General features: G+C 38.2%; 2 protein-coding genes across 2 annotated transcripts; one reads left to right on the plus strand and one right to left on the minus strand.

Annotated features, from left to right (window-relative positions):
• Nucleotides 1-192: 192 nt before the first annotated feature.
• Nucleotides 193-13,656, plus strand: LOC134795669 (dynein regulatory complex subunit 3-like). Its single transcript, XM_063767585.1, has 9 exons — nt 193-385; nt 533-900; nt 1,629-1,801; nt 2,399-2,608; nt 10,999-11,139; nt 11,772-11,973; nt 12,488-12,673; nt 13,098-13,237; nt 13,476-13,656. Exons 1-9 carry the CDS (start codon nt 268-270, stop codon nt 13,618-13,620), a joined length of 1,683 nt encoding a protein of 560 aa, XP_063623655.1. The 5' UTR covers nt 193-267; the 3' UTR covers nt 13,621-13,656.
• Nucleotides 13,657-14,703: 1,047 nt separating this feature from the next.
• Nucleotides 14,704-18,358, minus strand: LOC134795816 (enoyl-CoA delta isomerase 1, mitochondrial-like). Its single transcript, XM_063767751.1, has 4 exons — nt 18,028-18,358; nt 17,498-17,644; nt 16,970-17,182; nt 14,704-14,970 (listed from the first exon to the last, which is right to left on the minus strand). The coding sequence occupies exons 1-4, from the start codon at nt 18,262-18,264 to the stop codon at nt 14,713-14,715; spliced, it is 855 nt and encodes a 284-aa protein (XP_063623821.1). The 5' UTR covers nt 18,265-18,358; the 3' UTR covers nt 14,704-14,712.
• Nucleotides 18,359-22,142: the final 3,784 nt, after the last annotated feature.

Below are 22,142 nucleotides of genomic sequence, written 5' to 3' on the forward strand. Positions count from 1 at the left end.
AATACTTTTGTTACTTTCTTATTTCTAAAATTGTTGTTTATTACAGTAACGTCCCTAATTACATATTATAATGTTGATTAAAAATTGTATCTGCGCAATATCTACGAGTGTAGAAAACTTTTTAAACGAATTTACGTTCTTTTGGTTCCTTGGCAACCCGATTTTGTAACGTAAATAAAAATCCAAGTATCATTGCTTGTCAAGATTGAAGTGAAATAATCTGGCTTTAATATTTAATAATTTACAGGCTCAATTTCGATTAACAAAATGGAAGAGGAGCAGAAAAAGAAGGAGAAAAAGTCTTTGAACAGTCTAATTATCCATCCTGCCATTGAACCTGGCGTTATTGACAATGAAATGATAACCCGCTGCATTTTGGAATATGGTAAAATCCCTTGTAGACCAATTGTAGATCTGTAATAAGTGGATAAATAAAATATTCCGCAAGGAAGAGATAGTGACAACTATTGCAGGTAACAGGATTTTTTTAAATGCATAACCTTTATTCATCGCTTCCATATTTGTGACACAGGCCCTAAAGGGGAAGCTGGTCGTTTATTCGCCGAGGAAGGTGTGCACCTTGACGAAGCTACAATTGTTCGGTTAGAATTCCAGAACATTCTTCGCATCGACCATCTTTGGATGCTCACGTCCCTCACAAAACTCACTTTGGCACATAATTGTATCGAAAAAATTGAAAACTTGGAACGGTTACCTGGTCTAAATGAATTAGATTTATCCTTTAATTTTATCGAGAAGATCGAAAACTTGGACGAACTCATTAACATCGAGGTGTTGACACTTTTCCATAACAGAATAAGGAAATTGGAGAATTTTGAAAAGCTGGAGAAACTGCTTGTGTTTAGTATTGGCGATAATTTGATTGAGGATTACAAAGAGGTAAAGTTTACTGTAGGTAGGTACCTACATACGTGAGGGCCTACCGCAAAAAACGAAATGTCCTAATAGGTATAATAGAGATCCAGATAACCAAATTTCGATTTTAGTTTTTCGTGGTAGGCCCTCTGCACCGGTAGTACCATCGCATTGACATAGATATCTAGGGACTGGCCTTACGGGCAATAATAATGAGGCATGACAGGGGCCAGTACAGCGGTGTGACGCCGCTACAACGCGATTGGTTGATGAGTTCGCATTACGCGCGCGATTGGTTGATGAGTTCGCATCACGCGCGCTATTGGTCGCCTCTAGTTGCGTTAGACTGCACAATTGGCTGGAATTCGTGAGTGACACCGCTGAACTAGTACCATTTTTAGTGCCCGTAAGATATATACGTCAATGCACCATCGTGTTGTAGGTAGCAAGTAATTAAGTAAGTATAGGTAGTCAACTTTTATACGATTTATACGTATCCCCTTATATTTATTTCATCACTCTTGTAGTAAGGATTAAAACTGTTTATTCCAGATCACATTTAGAGAATCCATATTAGCAGATTAAAAAAAAATCAGCAAAAACGGCATAAACTCCTCTTACTCCTCAGGAATATTTGTTTGTGTTGTCCGATACCTTTGCCGTCACTTTGCTGGCATCCTGTGAACCCTTTATCAGCTATTTTAGGTTTGAGGCGTTGCAGAGTCCTAAATCAGAAATCCAAAACACTTCAGATGGCGTACCTCCGCCAGTTCCGTTTCCTGCGCGCTGTGAGCTTCAAGGGTAACCCGTGTTGCGACGACCCCATGACCTATGAGTTCCTCAGGTCGGCATTGGTGCGAGTCACGTATATAGACTACACGATAGTAACGGAGGAGGAGAGAGAGAAGGGCGCTGCGCTTTTCAGGTGAAGACTGTTATAAAAACCGGTTTTAAAGGATGCAAGTAGGTATGTAGCTATTTTGATAGCCCAAGACTGTGCAAGTGTTAAGGCGTGTCCAGACGAGTAAATTTTTCGCCAATCTGATTAAATTGTCCGATCGAATCAGGCCGTGCGGACGGAAACGCCAATTTGGCTCGCCGAATTCAACCGCCGATTATGACCGATATTACCGATAAAATGGAGTGCGGACGCAAGAGTACCAATTTGTGACGCCAGTACTTTCGTTTTGGGACTTGTTTTCAATTTAGAGGGCTCTAATATCACCACAAATTTTATTTCAAATAGGTCGATTTGATCACCCCGTCTGGACTCCACTTTATTTTTCAAACTGCTATGAAATGATTACGTTTATTTAAATAACACTTGCACAATCTCCATGGACTATCAAAATCGCTGCCAACTTAGCTTGGTCTGACTCTACAACTTTGGGAATAAATCAAATTATATTATTAAGTATTTTGATTTATGTTAAAAGTAGGCACACTACTATACTATATATTATCTGCATTATACGGTGCGGAACCTACTACCTAACCTACGGTTAAACTGACTGATTTTCAGGGGATTACTTCGAAAACTCGATGATCAAGATGAAAAGGCTGAAAAAGAGCGTATTGCACGAGAAGAGTACAACGCCCGAGTAGAGTTCTACGCCATGTCCTTTGTGGAGTACTTGTCTGGACCAGAGTTACTGGAATCCATGTTTGCGAAGGATCCCGATGGGTCGCTCCTGCTCAAAGTAGGAGGCGAGCTGCTATTATCCTATGAAGAGTAAGTAGGTACCTACAAAGTGAAACTGCGCGGACAGGAAAGCGCTTTGCAGGGCAGTTCTTCGTGATATGCTGGTGGTTGCAGTCTGCTCGCGAATTTACTTTGTGGCGATCGATGGGGTAGGGCGCCATGTGTTCCACAAATTTTTAACCGGCTTCAAATCTCAAAAGGAGGAGTTATCAATTCGGTTGTATGTTTTTTTTAATGCTTGTTACTCCATATCTCCGTCATTACTGGACCGATTTTGAATATTCTTTTTTTGATTGTATGTATGATGTAGATTGTCACGTTTTTGTCAAAGCCCCGTTCTGATGATGGGATCCAAGAGTAATCGAGGGAACTCCTCAAATCTTAAAGGCTGTCAGGGGGGGGGGGGGGGGGTGCAAAGTACAAAGCTCCCGGCGCTCGTAAAAAAATTTATTGTGGATTAGTTTGGACCTTTCAGTCAAGTTTGGTGTCGTTTTCCGGTAACTAGATGATGCCTGATTCATTCCCCATACCAGTTTTTTAGGGTTCCCTAGCAAAATATGACGCAATCCTTAAAATATTATAAACTTTTAGTAGTAATGAAATGCAACCAAACCCTCATATTTTCATATTTTTGTATGAAACTTGATTAATAAAAAATACTGTCTGAAAGCCCATTTAATGCAGATTATAAAAATATTAACAGTAAATATAAATTTGACTATTGTTACGGGTCGAAGTCGAGATACCTCAATAAAAAACGGAATATAAACAATTATTATAATATGAAAGAAACTAATTACTAAAGGGAACTTAAAGCTAATTTATAAACTAAGAATTGTTGAGCGCCAAGAGGGTTTTGAACTTAAAGTTCGGGATCCCTGCTAATCCTGCCGTCGGCTAGCGTAAACAATCAAGCTGACATTATTTCCTTATCGTCAAGTAGACCGTAAAGGGCATGTCCATAAGCCCTTGTCGTTCTGGTTGATCACAAATTTAGAAACAAAAACAATATTTCTGTAATATCACTTTTAACTGCATTTCTATTTCAATTTGCATTTTTATTTGTGTTCCTATGGCGGGTACATGATTTTAAAGTAACAACCGCACGTATGAATCTCTTCGAAACATGATCTGGAATCTCGATGCAATTGCATGTCGTTACTATAAATAAGTTAGAATGCCTTAAAAATAAAGAAAAAAGATTTCCGATGCCGGGATTCGATCCACCGGCCTTCTGCATAGCAGCCGCTCTGTTTACCACGGAGCTACGGTGACTTTGAGACAACGCGCGAAATTGTCGGATGACTATCAGCCCGTTCTACGTCACTAGAGTACGAAGCCGCGAACAATTCACGCGCATCGCAACCTGAACCCTACTGCTCTAGTAATAAGGTCTAAATATAAAATGACTCGTATTTAGTATGACCAAAATAACACGTCACACTATTTTCAATGTAAAATAAAATATTGAAAGTACTGCAACGTTCGCCAGCTCAGCGTAGGGGATGGCAAAAAGACCATAGAAGATCCACTTATTATTATTCTAGCTACGCCCTGGCACAGATTAATAAATAGTTACTACGCGGTAAAGAAGTAGCCTATGTGTTAATTCAGGCTGTCAGAGATTGAACTCTGTGTTAGAGGGGGGGAGGCGTGGGCAAAGTACAAAGCTCCCGGCGCTCAGAAAAAAAAATCTGGTGGATTAGTTTGGGCCTTTCAGTCAAGTTTGGTGTCGTTTTCAGGTAACTAGATGATGCCCGATTCATTCCCCATACCAGTTTTTTAGGGTTCCGTAGCAAAATATGACGAAATCCTTAAAATAATAAACTTTTAGTAGTAACGAAATGCAATCAAACCCTCATATTTTCATATTTTTGTATGAAACTTGATTAATAAAAAATACTGTCTGAAAGCCCATTTAATGCAGATTATAAAAACATTAACAGTAAATATAAATTTTACTATTTTCAATGTAAAATAAAATATTGAAAGTACTGCGACGTTCGCCAGCTCAGCGTAGGGGATGGCAAAAAGACCATAGAAGATCCACTTAATATTATTCTAGCTACGCCCTGCGGTGTTACCCGTGGTAAAGAAGTAGCCTATGTGTTAATTCAGGCTGTCAGCTACTTTCATACCTATTTTTATCAAAATTGGTCAAGCCACTTAAGCGTGAAGAAGTAACAAATACACACACTCACAAACTTTTGTTTTATAATACAGTGGAAACTGGATAAGTGGAATCGCAAGGGACCGGCTGTTTAGTTCCGCTTATCCAGGTTTTCCATTTATCCAGTTTTCCACTTATCCAGGTTCAAATAAAACGTTTTCTCACTTACAGAGGCTCTCGCTAACAGAGGTTGTGGATGCTAGTAATGTCGCTTATAGAGGTCACGTATGGTATGATCAAGACTTAAATAAGCATCTTTTATTAAATATGTATGTATTAACAAAAATAGGTATGTAATCCTGACTTTAAAAAAAGCAATACTGTAAATAATCCACAGTACCTACTCGTATACAATTTTCAAAATTACAAAAACAAAATCACTCCTAATATTTATTTATGCTAGAGAAACCAGTATGGTTAAATAAATCAATGTACCGATCTACCGATTGTACTTTAATGTAAAAAAACTGAACGATGTGTGATCTCATACAAAATACGTAGTTAAAACACGAACCATAATGTTAACGAAACAAATTACCCTCCTTGTGACGGTTTATTAAAAATACAAATTTTATAACGCCGAGCTATTCCACTCATAGAGGTTTCGGAGACGGCTGCTTCCAGTTACAGAGGTAAAAATAAGAAATTTTCGAAAAAATGGATTTCGCTTGTAGAGGTCCCAAAATTCCACTTATAGAGGTAATTCGTTGCCAAGGGACTGGAACCGAGAACTTGGGTCCACTTAAAGAGGTTTTCCACTAACCCAGGTTCCACTTATCCAGTTTCCACTGTATTAATCATCTTCAATGTGTGATTTTTAATCATCTTCAATTTATAAATAAAGTCAGGTTAGATTGTTAAAAATAAAGACAATAGTAGAACGTTTGTGAAAGTTTTATTTACATTTACGTCGAGAGCAGAATTAAGAAGGCAAAAGCTGAATTTGCTCAACTTAAGCCTGTCTGGGACTCAAACATTCTCACTCGCCGCGTAAGTCTCCCTCTTCGAATCCATCGTCAAGTCCGTGCTGCTCTTCGGCTGTGAGACGTGGAGAGTGACAAAGGGGCTGACACATAAGCTACAAAGTGTTTGTCAATAAGTCCCTACGGTCCATCCTCCGCATATTCTGGCCGAAGACTATAAGAAATGAGGATTTGTGGAGTATGTGCCGACAACCTCCGATCGCCCAAGAAGTAGCGCTGCGGAAGTGGAGATGGATCGGTCATCCCTGCGAAGAGGAGATACGAACAACGGCAGTATCGCGTTCGAGTGGCGGCTTCAGGGCGGGAAGCGAGCCCGCAAACGCCCTGTGCACACCTGGAGGCGCAGCGTAGAGAACGAGCTGACAGCCGTAGGACTGAGCTGGAACGAGGCCAAGACGGTTGTTCAAGACAGGAGGGCGTGGAAGGATGTTGTGGAGGCCCTATGCACCTCCGGGGTGCCCTAGGACAGACAACAACAACATCAGCAAGATGAAGCATTATCCGTTTGTCGGCTTCTTCGTGATTGCACGGTGCCACATTTTCAGTCGGAGTGGTTTTACTCAGGGCTTTGTCGCTATCAGTTATGATGAACTCTCTACCCATTGGTAAGTCCATGTTTGAGTAACAATGTAACGACAAAAGATGGTATAGCTCTTCTTTGTTTGATCCTCGAAATCAAATGAACGCGAATGGCGAAGGTCATTTACCCCACCGAGCGACGCCCGCGCGCCTCCCGCAAAAATCGGGTAGGTACGTGCAATAATTATTTTATTTCACATGGAAAATAGTCAAATGTATATTTAATGTTAATGTTTTTAAAATCTGCAATAAATGGGCTTTCGTGCAGTATTCTTTATAAGCCAAGTTTAATACTAAAATATAAAACTATTCGGGTTTGTTTGCATTGTGTCACTACTAAAAGTTTATTATTTTAAGGATTGCGTCATATTTTGCTACGGAACCCTAAAAAACTGGTATGGGGAATGAATCGGGCATCATCTAGTTACCTGAAAACGACACCAAACTTGACTGAAAGGTCCAAACTAATCCGCCAGATTTTTTTTTCTCAGCGCCGGTAGCGTTGTACTTTGAGCCCCCCCCCCCAGACACGGAGTTCAATTTGGCTACCGGACGTTTTGAGTTCAGGTGGACATGTATAATACCCCTACCAAATGGCATTGCTGTACCCTAAAATGTATACCTCTCCATACAAGCATGCCCAATAGAAAACGTACTAGATGAAGTGGAACTGCTGATGATGATCAGAACGGAACTCTTCAACGACGCATATATAGTTCACGCTACGTTTGGCGATTTGTCCTCTTCGTTATGTTTGTTAAGCAAGTTAAGTTTTTAAGCCACATTTTAACCAAAAATTTGAAAAAAAATTGTGTTCGAGTTCTGATGATGGGATCCATGAGGAATCGAGGGAACTCCTCAAATCTTTAAGGCATGCGTAGAGAGACTTTTGTATTTTCATCAGAAAATCAAGCATTTTCATTAAAAACTGTCGCATTAGATGAAGTGGAACTGCTGATGATGATCAGAACAGTAGAACTCTTCAACGACGCATAGTTCGCGTTTGGCGATTGGTCCTCTTCGTCATGTTTGTTAAGCGAGTTAAGTTTTTAAGCCGCATTTTTGTCAAGCTCGAGTTCTGATGATGGGATCCATGAGGAATCGAGGGAACTCCTCAAATCTTAAAGGCATGCGTATAGAGATTTTTGTATTTTCATCAAAATATCAAGCATTTTCATTAAAAAGTGTCGCATTTGATGAAGTGGAACTGCTGATGATGATCAGAACAGAACTCTTCAACGACGCATAGTTTGGCGATTTCGATTTCGTGGGTTAGGTTAGGATAGAACTCCGACCCTTAGAGAAACGAAATGCTACTAGAAAAGTGGCTAAGGTTAGGTCAGGTTAGAAAGCGACCCTTACAGAAATGACATATGCTACCTACTAGAAAAGAAGTGGATTACCATGGTATAATAATATACTCCGCCTGGTACTCTATTCCGAGATTCGCGTATGACCTAACTGACACGGGCCTACGTCATCATGCTGTTTACAGGTTCTCAAACTTTAAAATGTGGGAGAATTTTAACCAACGGTGAAAATTATTTTAACGGCATTAATTTTAAGTTATTCATGTAGAAACATAGTAAAATAAAACAAATCTAATGTATTAAATTAAACTTTATTTATCTATACAAGACAAACGTTTAAAAAACTAATTCACAGTTACACATTAATTACCAAGCTTACGACGTGAAAAGTTTGGAAAACACTGCGACTGCTGACACTGAGCGAGAAGGAAATAACAATTAACACGCGTTCGACAAGGATGACGGTCAGGGCATGAAGTTATCTAGATCCGAATTGTCAAATGTGACAGCGCTATCCTGGGTTGCCAGTAATGTAAACAGAATTACCCGAACGTCTGAAATTTCTTTCGTGAATCGGAAGATATTGCTAACGAATAATTAAAAATGACGTGTTATTGTAAAATTTGAGATAAAATACATTATAAATGAAAATTATAAAATTATAAAGAAATATTTTAACTTATTAACCATAGCTATAATGTACCCATGTAACATGTTATGTTGAAATAAAGTGGCAATGTTATTGTGACGTAGGCCCGTGTCACTCTGGGAATAGAAGACCATGTGGATTACTATATCTGGTGATCGGTTAAATATCTGCCAATAATTCATATGGCATTTCAAACAATTTTGAGAAGTCGGTTTTTTCTATAAAAGATTATATTGTAACAACTTTATTATGTACCATGGTTCGCAATGAACGATTCTTTTCTATTATATAGGCCTATGGTACTATGACAGGTAGTTTAGGTGCCTACCTACAACAACGGACTCATGTGGCTGATAGATACTATTAGTACCTATGTCCTTAAGGCCGTTTGGCGTTTGAGTCCGCACGGCCTGATTTGATCGGACAGTTTAATCAGATTGGCGAAAATTCAATAACTGGCCAGCCTTCAATAACTAGCCACCTTATACTAAAATGAATTCTGTTTATAGGTGAATAGAATTGATGTTTAGTTTAGGGTGGCCAGTTACTGGTATAATTTGTTAACCCCCCAAGTAGCACAGATTAGCTGTATAGCAGCCGCATAATGAAGTACGAATACGCTTGAAGCTGGAATATAAAAGCTGCATAAGAGCTGTATAAGCGTCTTTTCAGCTTTTATAACTCTTAAATGGGCACAAATTAGGCAGCCTTAAGTTCACATAGCTACTTAAGAGCATTGTAGCAGCAATTTAACGGAATTATAAGGGGTAACAGGAGTTATAAGAGGTGTATATTGACTGGGTAAGAGACCACCAGTTACCCTTTATTCAGCTAATATGTCACATGTGCGCCCTAATACCGGGAAAGATTGACGTTGGGCTGAATAAAAGATAATTAATAACATACTTTTACACCTCTGCCTTAAAAATCAGCTATTATATTTAGTATAGTGACGACGAACGCAGAGGTGAACATATTTATATTGAAGCAAAAACGTTAAGCGCAACGACACCATAAGTCATTTTGTTGAAGTGTTTAGTTAAATGTTTGTACATGATCTTTTATATATTAATGCGAGAAAGATGTTTGGGAATGCAAGTTTATTGACATTATATATATACATTATCTAAGAAAATTTTAGTGCGCCACGAAAATAATCAGTATTTATTTAAATTAATGATATAAATAAGCTATGTGTAAAAACTATTTCAGTGGTTTGGGCAGAATTATGAGAAAAAAAGCTAATAATACGTTATAGGAAGTACTAAACTAATGATTTAGGTTAAGAACTCAGGCACAAAACCTTATTGTTACCCTTAAAAGTTGGAAAAGCAATTTCAATTTTGTAGGTTATATACAATAAAATGGCGGTCAATGTTAAAAAGCAACTTGAACCGTTAAAATTCTTATATGCAGCATACGACTGTTATATATCTGATAAAGATACTTAAGTGAACCACTATAAAGTCCAAGTCGTTATTTCGATACACTAGTGAAACTCTAAACAGTTATAAGGCATCTTGTGAACGTCTTAACAGCCGCTATGCAGACAGTCCCAATGGTAGTATAATAGGCTGCTTAGCGGTAAATATGTTCAGCGCTAAGCCGTATTATGCGCCACATGTGTTCGATTATACGTCTATTGGTTTCATAATAGTTCACTCGTTCTCCCTTATAATAAGTTAGCGAAATAAAAGCTGCTTTAGCGGTAAACATGTTCAGCGATAAGCTGTATTATGCGCCCCATGTGTTCCATTATACCTCTATTGGCTTCATAATAGTTCATTCGTGCTTTCTCAAAAAGTCAGAATAATAAAAGCTGCTTAGCGGTTAACATGTTCAGCTATAAGCTGTATTATGCGCCCCATGTGTTCCATTTATACGTCTATTGGCTTCATATTAGTTCACTCGTGCTCCCTTAAAAGACAGCGTAATAAAAGCTGCTTAGCGGTAAACATGTTCAGCGATAAGCTGTATTATGCGCCACGTGTGTTCCATTATACGTCTATTGGCTTCATAATAGTTCATTCGTGCTTCCTTAAAAAGTCAGCGTAATAAAAGCTGCTTAGCGGTAAACATGTTCAGCGATAAGCTGTATTATGCGCCACGTGTGTTCCATTATACGTCTATTGGCTTCATATTAGTTCACTCGTGCTCCCTTAAAAGTCAGTGTAATAAAAGCTGCTTAGCGGTAAACATGTTAAGCGACAAGCTGTATTATGTGCCACATGTGTTCCATTATACGTCTATTAGCTTCATAATAGTTCACTTGTGCTCCCTTAATAAGTCAACGTAATAAAAGTCCACAATTACCTCCTTATACAGAACATGGCGTAATTTTATCCACTAAACAGACCTTATAACGGTTAAAGCATTTGATAACCCTTAAAGCTGTATAGGGTCGTAGCAAATATACCTTTATATCACTCTTTGCGTATTAATGGTAGTTTTCAGGGCCGTAATGCAGCTTTTAATCAGCCCTAAGCTATATAAATATCACTGAGATCTATTATACAGCTGTAGGACCATGAGTGTGCTCTTATAAGTGTCTTAATACGCACAGAGCGTTAGATAGAACTAAAAGTGAGTAGTTATAGAGCTATCTGTGCTACTTGGGCCGTGCGAAGCCGGGGCGGGTTGTCGCTCGTCGGTACTAATATAATTCGATAGTCTCATTACATACGTGTTGTATTGTAATATATAATCACATTACACATAATGATTTCAAGGTACAAGGAGCAATACGTGGAAACAATGGCAGGTCTGGTGGAGTTCGCTCAGGAAGCTTACAACGATCGTCAGCATGAAATCGGACTATTTAGGGAGCTGGTAGACAACGCGCTGGCTGAAAGCGTTGCGAAGACCAAGGAGTAAGCTCTCTCTCTCTGCAATTATTATTCCCAACTGATGGCGGGATCTACCCTCCTTTTCTTCTTTCCACTTTACCCTGTTTGACGTGTCAGCTTCAGAGACAAAAGGTACTCAAGGTTTTCATTGATTGTTCTATTCACAATATCTACTTGAACCCTAAAAATCTCTCTCAACCTTCACTAGATTGTAAGGCCATGACTAGTATCATATGGGAGGTCTTAACTGCGGGATCTGAGGGGCGACTACCTACTGAGAATATCGAAAGTATTACCTCTAGAAGATCTCTATCTTCGTCTCTCGTCTAATCGAGAGGGATATCTTAAGGTGGAATCTTTGGATGTTCGAGGTTACCCCACTGATGCGTCTTTTATTAGCTGTTCGTGGTGGGTCATCGCATCATATCATGTACACTGGCTTTCAAAAGTGCATGGAGATGTTTCAACCGTAATATTGAGGCATTACGGTCGATATCTATCCATGCACTTTTGAACGCCACTTTAAAATCGTTCTTCACATGAATACCGTCCCCTACCTTCCTTACATGCGTGCAATTTTTAAGGCGAGTTCTATGAGCACGTGCCAACGAAGTAGTACTTCATTACCCACTATCTTCTTTACCCTTCACTTACAGTGTCATCGCAGAGTACAAAAAAAAGAAGGATAATATGATAGGACAAATGCAGGAAATCATTGATAAGTTCACCACTAAGGAGGCAACCATCGACCAACTAGAGCCGAAGGTCATGGACTTGAGTGATACCTTTAATGATGTGCTGTATGAGCTGTGGAAGTCCATTATGACTATTGAGATGCAGCTATACGAACAGTGTGAGGTAGGTTTTTGTACGAGTTATAACAATTGGCTTTTACGATAACTAGCTGCTACTTTATGCTTGTCTCATAAACTAGGCGAGAACGCAAATTCATCCACGTTTAATGCTTAGGTACCTACCTACTTTAATTTTTTTTACCACTATGTTTACATCAATGTAGACGTATAGGGTTATTTGTTGACTATATATACGTAAATGATACGATACGCTTTGGTCCTGTCGTGGCTTAGACGATTAGGACATATATTCCAATAGGTAAATACGAAAGTTAAATGTTTGATTGCTCAAACTGAATATTGGACTGAGGTCAATAAAGTAATAGTAGAATTAACCTAGTTTATAAGTATCTGATTAACAAATTTGGACTGTATTGTCTAAATAAAGAATTAATTAAGTACTTATTTATTATTAATAAAACTTAGGTAACAACTCATCACATCTTTAAGTATCTTTACCCATATGTACCTTTATTCTTCAATAACTTCAATTACCTATATATATTGTATCTTCACAGGAGTCACGAACGCAATTCTCCGTAAACATGACAGAGAAGATCACAAAGCTGCTGGAAGTATCTCGAAATGCTTTCGGTGTATGGCGCGAGATCGAGGGAATTTGGTCCATGAGGCAGTTCGAGTCGCTTTCCAAATTGCTGGGGAATAAGGTGTTGCTGGGCGATGCTCCCCCGGATTTGTTTGAAGTAAGTTTAAAAGTAATACCTATCCTAAGCCTAAGGAATCAACAGTCTAGCCAACAATGTCAATATTCTGGAGATCATTACAAAGTTCCTGGGAAATGTTTCGCAATTCTTGGTGGCTAGAATGAGGTACAAAAGAATTCAGCACATTCGAGACACCGTTCATTTTATTTGGGAATAAGAAGTTAGTATTTTTGTCAACCTATGAGTGTATGCCGGGGTACGCTTAATTCGATCGACTATTAACCTAGCTTCGTCTTTTGTTAGGTCTAGCTGCTGCTATTCGGACCACTATCCAATGTATAATACCACGAATTACCTGGTACCTACTGTTGATCACAAAATATATTTTATGACTGTAAGCGCCATTGATATATTTTACAAAAATTTGAAAAGCTGAGTGTATTTTCTAACGAAACATTTTCAGATAATGATGGACAGAGACGCGATGATGAACCTAGTGGCTCAATCCGCAGACAACCACAGTCGTTTTATAGACGATCGCGAAGACCGTCTGATGACTCGCGCCAACGCGTGGCGGGACGAGCTCGTTCAAGGGACCAATGAGTGAGTTTCTACTCTAGCTACTACTGCAGCTAATAACGTTCCTTGTCTGTTCAACTCATGTCTTTAGATCTCAAAGTTGGAAAAGGAAATTATGAGGTAATGAGCTATTTATTCAGTTACAAGGCTAGCATGGAAGCGCATGGTCAATGCCATCGCGACGAATGATATTTAAGTAGGTTATAAATGAATGAGACAATTATACTTAGATATTAAACAAAATATCGCTCATCTCTTACAGCAACGAAGTGAAACGCAACAGAGATCGGATCCTCGAAATAAACTATTACATAGACAACCAAAGAGAGGAGTGGACCGATATGCAGATGCTGCTTACAGAAAACGTCGACCCAGAGACTGCAGCGTTGTTAGGAGATGAATTTTAACTTATATAAAATATACAATATATTTTTATTATTGAACATGTATTATCAAACTGCACAACGGGACTTAATCGCGTATTTAAGTTTTAAGATTTACCTCCGACGTTTCGAGGACGGCGTTGTCCCCGTGGTCTCGGAGAAGACTGGCTCAAGTTGACATCAACATCTTCTAGCCGCGCGAGTTTTTCGAACTACCCGCACTTGGTCTTGTTTATCAGTTTGAACGTTTTGCGCACTAGGGATGTCACTCTGTCGACACACAACACTAACGATATTCGATTTATCGACTGTCGATATTCGTTTCCGCTTACATTTACTAATGACTGGATTCCATGTGGATGAGATCTTAAAACCCTCGTCCCGATTAAAATTGCAATGTTTTTTGATTTCAATGCAATGCAATTTTAATCGGGACGAGGGTTTTAAGATCTCATCCACATGGAATCCAGTCATTAGTAAATGTAAGCGGAAACGAATATCGACAGTCGATAAATCGAATATCGTTAGTGTTGTGTGTCGACAGAGTGACATCCCTAGTGCGCAAAACGTTCAAACTGATAAACAAGACCAAGTGCGGGTAGTTCGAAAAACTCGCGCGGCTAGAAGATGTTGATGTCAACTTGAGCCAGTCTTCTCCGAGACCACGGGGACAACGCCGTCCTCGAAACGTCGGAGGTAAATCTTAAAACTTAAATACGCGATTAAGTCCCGTTGTGCAGTTTGATAATGTTTAATAATCGTGAAAGTTTAAATCAGTGTATTGAACATGTATATTTTAATAACACATAGTAGAACACCATGATACCTACCGTATGTCTTACGGTCGTAAAACTTTATTTTTGATGCACATTGAGCCATTTTTGGTCTTGACGGGTAAAAGGAGGAAGGAGGGCTTTGAAGCTTTAAGCTTCATCTTTTTCTATCTTGTTCTGCTTTCTGACAATTGCTCTTCCTATACGGACGATATTTGACATCCTCTCTCAGGTCTTTATTTCTCTATCTTACTTATGACGTAATGGTACTGGGCTGTGGACTTGTGGTAAATACAACGTCAATGTTTTTGATAATATATAAGTCTCTCTTTTCGTCCGAATTTTACTTGGCTGCCTTTGCTTTCAACTTTTGCATATATTCCTCTAGTCCTTGCTGTACTTCAGGTTTCAGCACAAATTCAAGCATTTCAGCAATCTCTCTCTTACGATTCTTTTCAATATTGGCTAAAGGTCCCCGCCGTATGTTTAATTTAGTCGCATTGCGCGCCGAGGGAGGAATTTTATCAAATCTTTTTATGAATTTCTTGCATTTATCTATGGCATCAGCCTTATCGGATGCTGCCTCATCAATGAGGCCAATCTGGAAAGACAAATGTTTTAGAGTCTGCACGGAAACAGAAGAGTCGTGGAATGTAGTGGTTCCTATCATGAATCTAGTATATAACTGGATCTGGCATGAAAGGTGGGGGGAAGTCACCGAACAGGATAGTCTTATGTATTTTTCAGTAGGAGTAGCAGCGAAAGAGCTATTATTGTTTGTCCGTGTCACAGTCTCATATTTTATTTGTGAGGCGTAAATTTAGTATGGATAGTGGTGGGCAACAAATAAATTTGACCAATCATAGTGTCGCATTGCGTATGTTTTGTCCCTCACAGGGGCACGCGTATACCACTTCTATAGGATCCTACCTTCTATGGTTCCCATACATTCCACCATGGTATAATAATATACTCCGCCTGGTACTCCATTCCGAGATTCGCGTATGACCTAACTGACACGCGCCTACGTCATCATGCTGTTTACAGGTTCTCAAACTTTGAAATGTGGGAGAATTTTAACCAACGGTGAAAATTATTTTAACGGCATTAATTTTAAGTTATTCATGTAGAAACATAGTAAAATAAAACAAATCTAATGTATTAAATTAAACTTTATTTATCTATACAAGACAAACGTTTAAAAAACTAATTCACAGTTACACATTAATTACCAAGCTTACGACGTGAAAAGTTTGGAAAACACTGCGACTGCTGACATTGAGCGAGAAGGAAATAACAATTAACACGCGTTCGACAAGGATGACGGTCAGGGCATGAAGTTATCTAGATCCGTATTGTCAAATGTGCCCAGCGCTATCCTGTGTTGCCAGTAGTATAAACAGAATTACCCGAAAGTCTGAAATTTCTTTCGTGAATCGGAAGATATTGCTAACGAGTAATTAAAAATGACGTGTTATTGTAAAATTTAAGCTAAAATACATATAAATGAAAATTATAAAATTATAAAGAAATATTTTAACTTATTAACCATAGGTATAATGTACCCATGTAACATGTTATGTTGAAATAAAGTGGCAATGTTATTGTGACGTAATCGCGTGTCACTCTGGGAATGGAAGACCATGTTTTATTAGACCATGCATTCCACGACTCTTCTCTTTCCGAAAAGACTATTAATATTTCTTTTCTCAAAAATGGACGGCAAAGTCGACTTTGCCGTTTAAAAAATACGTCGCGAAGCGCGTAGTTTATGGTCAGTCAAAAATTAAAAAGTTAAAAACATTGCAGTCTCGATTTTGGGACTGCAATGTTGCATACAAATTCCATTATTTGTCGAGTTCCAAACTTTTTAAAAGTTGAAATGGCCATATCAAATGAAGGCACAGGCCCATTAAACAGCCAAACAGATGATTAGTACCGCGACTATTTAGCTGTCTCAAATAGGTTGGCGTATTTTCGGCAGAAAAATACACTTCTATTTTTTTATTAAAAAAATAAAAAGGCGGCAAAGCTAATTTTTTCAATTGTTTCTACTTTTTTCTGTGAAAATATATACGTAAGAACGTTGCTTTTGTAAAATATTTCTATGATATTTATATTTCTTGCACCATTTTTGAGAAAAGCACTATATATGACTCGGCTGGAAGGCTACTTGCTGGCTTCGGATTCAATTAAACGGACTCCCAAGGTCGTCCGTTTAAAACGAATCCTCAGCCTGCAAGTAGCTACTTCCGAACCTCGACAATAATGTACTATTAAAAAAACCTACTACCTAGTTGTTAAACATAAATGAACTCTTGTTTACTTTACTGGACTGGACCGCCCTGGGCATGGACAACAAGAACTAATCACTCTCAGGTTCCAGTTAAGTGCCTACTTTAAAATGTACCTGCTGACCAAACCTATTCTACTGGTTGCTTTACGGCATATGCGCGGTATGCAGCATTCGATTATGTGCCATGAATGATTGGGCAAGAAAATAGGTACAAACAGCAACATTCTTTAACTATCCATCGGTGGACCTTATTACAAAAGGCATAAGGTCCACCGATGGACAGTGTGGGCGATGGTGCACTTACTTCTAAAGCTTCATCGACAGCGAACATTTTTCCCGTGGTAAGCGCCAACTCGGTGTTTCTTATTCCAATGGTGTGGCACATAGTGTCCATGAACCAATCGTTGGCGACGATGCCGAGAGCGGTCTCGTTGAGACCGATAGTGTATTTGCCAGAGACCATGACACGGTATTCGCAGGCCATGGCTAGGAGGCAACCACCGGCTGGTGCGTGGCCCTGTAATGAAATCGAATGTGCCAAGTATAGCTGGTGAAACAAGTTTGTCAGTAGAAAAAGGCGCGAAATTCTAATTTTCTGGGGACGATAACCCTTCGCGCCTACTTTTTTTTAATTTACCGCTCTTTTCTACTGACGGAAAAGGCTTGACAGACTATAGGTACGTATGTACATACGTACCTATAGTCTGTCAAGCCATTTGGAAGATTGCATATAGTAGGTACTCAAGACAGCGCGATTTTTTTTTATTTTAAGGAAGGCTTTGGGTCTGCGCTAAACACGAGTAGGTACCTACCTAAACTACAAATAACTTACGTTTATAGCCGCGGCTGTTGCAAACGGAAACCCGAAAAGTTTGATCCAGACGTCCTGGAAATTGTTTCCGTACTGTTGGAGCCTTTGTACGTCAGGCTTGTACATTTCCGTGATGTCTACACCAGCCGAAAACACTGTTGGCAATGCCTGAAAATTTTCCCAATTATAAAAAAAATACTTTGGCATACTTTGGCGCCATTTCTGTAAGCCATATTACGTTATCTATGGTCAATTTGGCATAAATTTCAAAAATCGAGAAATTACCTGCGCGAAAAACAAATGTAAGTATTGTTAGACCAAGAAAAGTCTGCAGCGATTTTGATAGCCCACGCAGTGCAAGTGTTATTGATACGTCATAATTTCATAGAAGTTTGACGTTTAAAATAATACTTGCCCTGCGTGGGCTATCAAAATCGCTGCAGACTTTTCTTGGTCTAACTCTACCTACATATGGACGCAAGAGATATGGAGATTATGGAGTAAAATTATCGAAGTGAAAAAAAAATTGGTACCTATTTAAACAAACTTACAGAAGTCAAAATCATGCCTTTAGGTTTGTTCTTGGCCACATCATCGAGCGCCTTGCTGATAGCTTGCAGTAGGTCCAGGTTGAGACTGTTGACCGGCGCTCGCTGTAGCGTCATCACAGCGATACCTCCATCGTCAGCCACATCCACCATCGGCCCAGTGGGTCCAGTTGACGCTGACATTGGTCGGCATTTTGGCAGACTAGTTGCAAGCCTGACTAGTTGTCTCAAGGGCAACATGGTGCAGAATAGAGTAAATTTAACTTTTGCTAAAATACATTGATGTTATCTGTCAATATCCTTGAATTTTTATTACATAGGTAGCTTAATTCGTTGCCTCGTGGCAGCAGATATCTTATCGATGACCTGCATGAATTGTACAGTCAGCAGCAGAAGTTGCTAAGCGGGCGAGGTGTTCAAAATTACCTTGACACGCTCTTATTTCTTTAACAATAAAGTCGCATCAAGATCATTTTGAACACCTCGCCCGCTTAGCAACTTCTGCTGCTGACTGTACCTACAGCTATCGCACTGCTGCTAAAATGTGACGTTCCACGGGAAAAGGTACCTTATGAGGGTTTCTAGTTTCGGAGATATTAAATGTTTTGTAAAGAGGTGAAAAAATGCTCAATTTTTTTTTATTGTGTGATCTGAAACCTTAATGCCTAACGTTTGTTTACCTGTTTTTATTTTTGTTATAAGTTAGTTATAAGCCTAGTAATGTCGTCTCAGAGTTTAGTAGAAAAGGTACCTTATGGAAAAAAGATTGAAAATTCCCAAAAAAACTAGTCAATACGGGAAAAGAAGTTTGGTAGAGAACTGTATTAGCATTCTGCAAAACTAATTTGATAATTTCAGTTCTGGTTGGGGCGCCTCGCAAATATTATAACCGTACATAGACCGACATCACAAATCCAAGTAGACTGCTATTATACCAAAGTTACTCTCGTCAAGTCTTTCTTAACTAGAATAATCTTCATTTGGTTTGGTCGCATGCAGTAAATCAGCCATTGGTTTGCTGAAAAATGCCAATACCCGACGCATTACCTTATGGAATATCTGAGGTCATTGAACCTCAATGCCGCTTATCTTCAATAGGAACCGAAATATATTATTGATAAGAAATAGACGATTTATACCATCTTAACCCCAAAATATTATTAGTATATCCTAACTGTTCCATCATCATCATGCCTCATCATGTAACTTGACCACAAGGTACCTTTTCATTACATACAAATTATTGGTCTTTTTTAAGATTATTATGACGAAGAACTAATTAAATTGGGGGCAGTTTAATGTAAATAAATATTTTCTATTCATAAAAGATAAACTATAATATGATTGATATTTTGTAGTGATGTATTATTAGATTTATTTCCATAAGGTACCTTTTCGTAAATGTATGGAGCAAATACTGTTATTGTTATGTAAGTTTAAAGTGGCATAAGGGGTTAAATATAGTATTTAGTTGGGGTTTTAGGATTTATTTCATTTGAATGACAGAATTTCTTTCATATGTGCTCAGAAAAATTGATTGTGTGTCACATTAAAAGTAAAAATATTCAATTTTGTGATTTTATATGAAAAAGTCAGAAAATACATTTTCACCTCTAAATCGGTATTGTTTTTTGCTTAAACTGTCTGTCAGTGTCGTTTTCTAATAGATAAAATTTAAATCTTGAGAGCTCATTGCAATCAATCGTGAAAATTAAATAAAACTTTATTTTCAAGAGATTGGTTAGTATACACATAAATCAGTCGATATCAAAAGTTTCTATTTGCATTACAGAACAAGTCGCAATATTTTTTTAATCTCAGATATATAAGGCATTATTATTTGTAGTCAACTATGTAACTTACTTCAGGAACATAGTTTTTTAGGCGGCTAAACTTAAAACTTCTCTATCGTAAAGTTGCTCATTTCACAACATTATTTTCAAAAAATCATATCTCTGTAACTACGCAACCTAGAAGGTTGATCTTTTGTGTTATCGATAGCTTATTTATTGTAGATTACTGGGGTATGCATAACTCCATACCCGCCATAAGGTACCTTTGACCGTGGGACGTCACAAATGTCTTATAGCTAAGCAAAATGTAATTATATTATACCGTCGACCTTTTTATTATATTATCGTTGCTTCATAGGTATCCTGTACATAATTATTGCTAGTTGTTAATAATAATTAATAAGGCTATTCCTAGTTGTTACCACCAAGTTGTTGTCATTGGTAAATTTTTCTCACCTCTTACCACTGGGGACAACTAAAAAAAAAGTCAAGACCATGCCATCAGGTTTGTTCTTGGCCACCACCGGCGCTCGCTGAAGCGTCATCACAACGATATCTCCGTCGTCGGCGACATCGACAGTGGGTCGGCCGACGAGGTTGAGTTGACATGTGGCGATATGCTGGTGATATTCTAGTAGCGTTTTTCGGCAGTTGCCTACACATTATTGTTCGGTGTAAAAAATCTTAGTATTTTGTTCTTGGGCACTGGAGGGCTTGGTTACTGGTTCTTTAGTAGGTATATGTTTTCAAGTGTTTAGTTCTTAATGATTACTAGGAATACTAGGAAAATATTGATGTTTGTTTAGTATGCCTGAGGTGTTACATGTTATCTTAGCTATATCTTAATCACTTAGTTACACTGTGCCTACCGGTGAACGCGATTCGGCAAACATAAAGTAGGTAAGATTCTAACTCATACCGGGAGTGTGCGTGTAGAGGGCAGCACTTGCTTATTGGCGTGAAGTGTCAATGTAAAATTTAAGTAGGTATACGATTTATTACACTAGGTGGCAGACCTCACAACGCGCACGGTCCTTTTATTTTTTAGTTACACCTCGTCCCGGTGTACTTTCGTTTGGGCCAAATACCTTTCGCCAAATTTCACTTCCCAACAAACTTATCGCAATAGTTTCATTTCCCAAAGGAACCTTTAGCAATGTTACACTTCGCATATAATTTATTTGGTCAAATTATCACTTGGCATGATTTTACTTTGTCAAATGTTGTTAGGACAAAAAAATATTTAGCAAACGTTTTTTATTGGCTAATATTTATATTCCAAAAAAGCCGTTAAGTGGGTTAGGTTAGGTTTGAACTGCGATCCTCACAGAACCGAACAAAAGTGGGTTAGGTTAGGTTAGAACTGCGAGCCTTACAGAAACGAATTGCTACTAGAAAAGTGGGTTTGATTAGGTTAAAACTGCGATCCTCTCAGAACCGAACTGCTATCAGAGAAGTGGGTTAGGTTAGGCTAGAACTACGACCTTTACAGAAACGAAATGCTACTAAAAAAGTGGGTGGTTTTACCTCTTTTTCTACATACCTAGTGCACCATCTACAATAATCTTTCACCGGCCCCCATAGAAATCGGTTTTTTTCTTAAAAATTATAATGTTTGTGGTTCAACTAATCACATCCGTATGCGTAAAACATAACCAAAATGATAAAAAAACCAAGGTCGGGATTAAGTATTTCAAATAAAAGCAAATAAATATCCATTGGTATGTAAATTGTATGCCATTCAATATGTTATGGTTAATGATAATAATGATACATTTGACTAAATAATACTTGGTAAAATGAAACTTGTCCAAGTAATTATTTGCTAAGCAATAACTTGCCAAAAAAGACTAAGTATTGCTAACTGAAAAATTGCGATAAGTTGTTTTGCCAATCATTTTTTTGGGAAATGATAATTTGGGAAACATAGTTTGGGATGTGATACTTTGGGAAACGTTGTTGGCCCATTCGTTAGTAAACCCCTCGTCCAGTTTATATATTAGTCGGTAAATAAATAAAAAGTTCGCGATCGCGTCACATGGAGATTCTAATGAGGCACGGCTTTTCGCGTAAAGTTAGTGTAAATAAAACTAATGTTTTTATGATTAAATTATATTAAAATCTTTTCATGATGGATATTAATGTAAGGTCAAAGTACGAGTATGTAGATTGTGATAAAGCACACTAACAATCTTACAAATAAATACACAAAGGCAAGTCAGAGACATGCTCAAAAAGTTGCATATTACGTCTTAAAACTTCCATACATCAAAAATACAATATTTTTATAAAAATTGTCTGATTCATAACATTGATATTATTATA

The sequence above is a fragment of the Cydia splendana genome, chromosome 12, assembly GCF_910591565.1.
Source record: "Cydia splendana chromosome 12, ilCydSple1.2, whole genome shotgun sequence".
In the NCBI taxonomy this organism is placed as follows: Eukaryota; Metazoa; Arthropoda; class Insecta; order Lepidoptera; family Tortricidae; genus Cydia; species Cydia splendana.

Bases quoted from the DNA above. Each gene is read 5' to 3' on its own strand.
- LOC134795669 (XM_063767585.1), top strand. From the start codon at position 268: ATGGAAGAGGAGCAGAAAAAGAAGGAGAAAAAGTCTTTGAACAGTCTA. The intron at 1,802-2,398 runs GTGAAGACTGTT...ACTGATTTTCAG, and splicing joins AAGGGCGCTGCGCTTTTCAG to GGGATTACTTCGAAAACTCG. The intron at 11,140-11,771 runs GTAAGCTCTCTC...CTTCACTTACAG, and splicing joins AGCGTTGCGAAGACCAAGGA to TGTCATCGCAGAGTACAAAA.
- LOC134795816 (XM_063767751.1), bottom strand. From the start codon at position 18,264: ATGTTGCCCTTGAGACAACTAGTCAGGCTTGCAACTAGTCTGCCAAAA. The intron at 17,645-18,027 runs GTAAGTTTGTTT...GAAAATTTTCAG, and splicing joins AAGGCATGATTTTGACTTCT to GCATTGCCAACAGTGTTTTC. The intron at 17,183-17,497 runs GTAAGTTATTTG...ATTTCATTACAG, and splicing joins CAACAGCCGCGGCTATAAAC to GGCCACGCACCAGCCGGTGG.